Source organism: Punica granatum, chromosome 5 (genome assembly GCF_007655135.1).
Source record: "Punica granatum isolate Tunisia-2019 chromosome 5, ASM765513v2, whole genome shotgun sequence".
NCBI classification, from domain to species: Eukaryota; Viridiplantae; Streptophyta; class Magnoliopsida; order Myrtales; family Lythraceae; genus Punica; species Punica granatum.
Window position 1 is genome coordinate 15,962,626 of NC_045131.1, and position 3,981 is coordinate 15,966,606.

Sequence of the window (3,981 nt, forward strand, 5' to 3'; positions counted from 1 at the left end):
CTTATAAAGTTATCTGATTTCGAAAAACGTAAGAGAGTATACAAAAACATTTCATACTCTCGCAATGTTTTTAAATTCTTCATTATTCTAATAATTTGTTTTATTATATTATGTACTTTATTTTATCTTTAATGAATAAAACAAGAAAAAGAAAGCAATTATGTCCGAATTCCTATTTTGTTTTATCAAGCAATTTAAAATTTTAAAAATTTATATTATTTAATTAATATAAAGAAAAACGAAATAATCAGTCGATTACTTTTTGTCTTTGTGATCGATCTCATTCATTACTTTTCTCATGAAAAATAAAAAATTAATAATAGTACATGATAGATTCTGGATGAGATAAAAAGTTAATTATTTTTTGGTAATTTACCATAATATCTATTTTTCTTTTTCCTATTCTATAAAAATTGATATATTTTTTAATTTTAAATATTATAACAAAAACTTTATTTATAAATTACTGAGATAAACAATAGAGAATATATAGTCCATTCATGAAGTGAAAAAATAGTGTTGTACTTGTACATACCGTTTTGCTTTATATTTAATAATTTAATTTAGTATATTATATACTTTATTCAATTTGTAATGAATAATTTTTTTTTATCATATACTCATGTTGTTTTGTTGGGCATAAATTTAAAAAATAAAAGAACTATTTCATACAAAGATAAGGAAAATGAATGGGCCCTTTTATTTTCGTAAATATTCTTTCATTCCATCTTGATTCATTCATTGATATCATAATCACTACATTTTATGTGTATCATTTCCAATCTTGAGAGAATTGTTTTTTTACATGCAGTTTATCGAGAAAAAAAAAGGGGTGCATGCACGGGGACAATGCTAGTATATGGTCAATGGTCGATCTTTGTCCAAATTGTGGCGGCCTCCTCTATATCAACATTATAATAGCAGATTGTGGTTCCCGAAAGAAGTTTGGAGTACTATAGAAAAATCTTTATAAATAATTATTAAATTTTGAAATTTGATTCCAATTCCATACATATTGAACCAGACAAATACAAATGAAAATTAATTCCTATTCCTCATTAAAACAAATAAAAAGTAAATTTGCGACTCCATTTCCAATTTCAGCCCATGACACCTCATTTCAATTTCATTTCGAATTCTGTTTCCGCACCTTTAAGCAAACGGCCCCTTAAAAGGCTCAAAACCTTTCTGCCTATTCAACCATCGCGACCATCGAAGTAATGGACATAAATCAGTTTCTTTTTTGTATAATTTAAGCACCTTAACTAAACTCTAGTTGTTCTTTTTTTAGGTGAGATTTTGAAGTGTATTTTCAATGTCTGAATCTTATCTCTGTTTAGTTTAGGCATCGATTTGGCCTAGTTAATCATAAAAATGTGGTTTAACAACAAACTAAACTCTTAATTAGTAGATTGTGGACTTTAATTATAGTGCCATGATTAAAAACTCATTGATAATTATATGGTCAAGTCTACATCTGATTGAGAATATGTCATGATCTCAACGGAAAAAAAAATCTAAACCCTTGTTTAACCCATAAATATTAATGGAATTCGATAGAATGGACTGTTCTCTTTGTGAGCGAAGTGCATTGCAAGATTGTAGAGCAGAGATGGAAATCACTCATGAGCTAAATCTCATCAATCAATATAATTAAACTAATATATATAAAACCACCAAGAGATCACTCTAATTAAAAATCACAGAAATCGACTTTTTCTTTTTCTTTTTTATTAATTTAAAACAATCACTTATTAGCAATAAAACATTACTAGGGAAAGTGAGAGGAAGATAATCCTTATTGCGAACACACGGAGGCAAAACAGAGAGGAAGATTCATATACAGTGAGTATCTGATCTCAAGGTTTTCTTCAATACATATATATCTCTCGACTCCTTTCCATCTATAAAACTTATTATTTCAACACAGTCGAATTGCGCCAGTCCTTTTATTTTTTACCTGATTGTTAGAACGGCGGTCGAACATGAGCCCAGCTAACAAAAGCATCATGGCCAATAGTACCATTGGCAACGACATTCGGGGGCAAGCTGTAGGCTTGTAGGTGTGGATGGTCAGGAACAACTTTTGGAGGAGGCAGTCCGGTACCGTTACTACTCTCTGCAGGCGGCGATCCACCTGAACCGGCAGCCCGAGCTTGCCCTCCTTTGTTATCTTCATCCTCCTCTGGTAGGGGCAATCTTTCATAAGTGGCATTGGCAAAAGTTGCGGCTATTATCATGACGGGACCTGCTGCAGTGAGCGATCCGACCACAGAACCACCTACTACTTGGCCCTGTCCTCCGGCTAAATAAATCGTGAGCCCTGTCGATCCAGGAGGTGCAGGACCTGGAAGGAAGGTCCCTGTCAGGGAAAGGATCTCGAATCGTCCGTGCAGTGCCACCGCGGCTCCGGGGCCAACCGCCTGCCTCAGTGTCACATTAGCTACGGCGCCACTTCCGCTCAGGACACAAACCCCTCTTTGGCGCTTCCGGGCGAAGATGGCCATACTTTCCAAGACATCAGCACCTCCAGCCACCTCCATCACGTGGCTCTTTAGGGTGCTTGGGCTATCCCTAGTCACGAAGATCGGCGGCTTTGGCTTGTTCTTGGACCCGGCCGGGCGGCCTCTTGGTCTACGGGTTCCGACCTCAACCGCACCCTCCTTGGGCTCGCCATTGTTGTTGTCCATATCATCATCATCATCATCAGCACGGGTAATCCCACTTCTTTCTCCATTTCCGATTGGGGATATTTCGAGATCGCGCTTGCTTAATAAGGGTGAGGTCCCTGGAGGTTCGAGGCCCGGAGGCAGGCCCACTTGGGCTGTCCACCAAGGGTTAGCCATGGCGCTGGGTGGAGATTCCTTTACCCTTCTACTTGTACAAAGCTGATCAAATTACCAATTTCGTTACGAACTTGCCTCTCTCTTTCTAGGGCAACCTAAAAAAGAAGAGCTGATCACTTCACAACCAAGCAAAGGAAGCAACTTTTTGTATTGTTCGGCGAAATAGATCTCATAACTCATCGAATCACGAATAGAAGAAACATAATCGAAAAGAAAGCTGTTTTCGTTTAACAAGATATGCTGACAATGAAGATGTAGAAACAAGATCAAAGACGAACAGCACAACACAGCAGCAGTGGGAAGAACAAAGAATAGATGCAAAAATGAAAGAAGGGAGAGAGAGAGAGACAGAGAGAGAGAATAACCTAATTGATAAAGAAAGCGTCCGGAGATTGAAGTGGAATGAATAATTTAAACAGTTCTGGGAGTGAGAGAAAGAATACAGTTTCTTGTTATTTAGTGTTGGATGACGCATTAATAGTTCGATGAAACACGAGATAATTCCAGCGTATTGACTACGACCGATTTTCATTTTCGTATCGATCATGAACTCTTAAAGTCCATCCAGTAATAACTTGTATAGCTTGCCGAGTAAACCATATCTCGTGATTTGATCGCACTTTGATAATATTTTTTGGTCGAACAATATGTTTTTGTTTGTGTTGGGAGATTGGAGAGCTGAGCTACTAATGCAGTTTGGTCTATTATACTGATTGAAATCTGTGTGCATTCATATATACGCATACAGATGTGTATTAAAATATGCTTGATGACTATTGGAATTAGGGTTTCGTGTGGGGTTGCGTGCGCCTGGGCAGGTGGGTGACAAGAGCATGTTCCTTTCCACTCGTGCCCCCACATATTCAACGTATTGTTCATAGTAAAAGTAAATTGAAAAGCAACAAAGAAGAGTTCAGCGCAGTGCATACTCTTCTCTTAATTTAGTCCAGAATTTAGAGGTTTAATTTTTACTTGATTTTCATTTACTGTCGGTAGCTTTTGTACCATTTAGTTCATTTCTCATGTTTTGGTATAGAGATTGTTTATAGTCAATACTGATGCGATTCCCGCCAAGAATGACGATACCCGACAACTAAAGGAATCCAAGATCGTTCCACGATCAGATTTGATTGAC

The 3,981-nt window shown here is 36.9% G+C and overlaps 1 protein-coding gene across 1 annotated transcript; it reads right to left on the reverse strand.

Moving 5' to 3' along the window:
• Window positions 1–1,693: 1,693 nt before the first annotated feature.
• LOC116206960 (AT-hook motif nuclear-localized protein 19-like) lies at window positions 1,694–3,335 on the reverse strand. Its single transcript, XM_031539800.1, has 2 exons — window positions 3,212–3,335; window positions 1,694–2,941 (listed from the first exon to the last, which is right to left on the reverse strand). Exon 2 carries the CDS (start codon window positions 2,844–2,846, stop codon window positions 1,968–1,970), a length of 879 nt encoding a protein of 292 aa, XP_031395660.1. The 5' UTR covers window positions 2,847–2,941; window positions 3,212–3,335; the 3' UTR covers window positions 1,694–1,967.
• Between the last annotated feature and the right edge of the window lie 646 nt (window positions 3,336–3,981).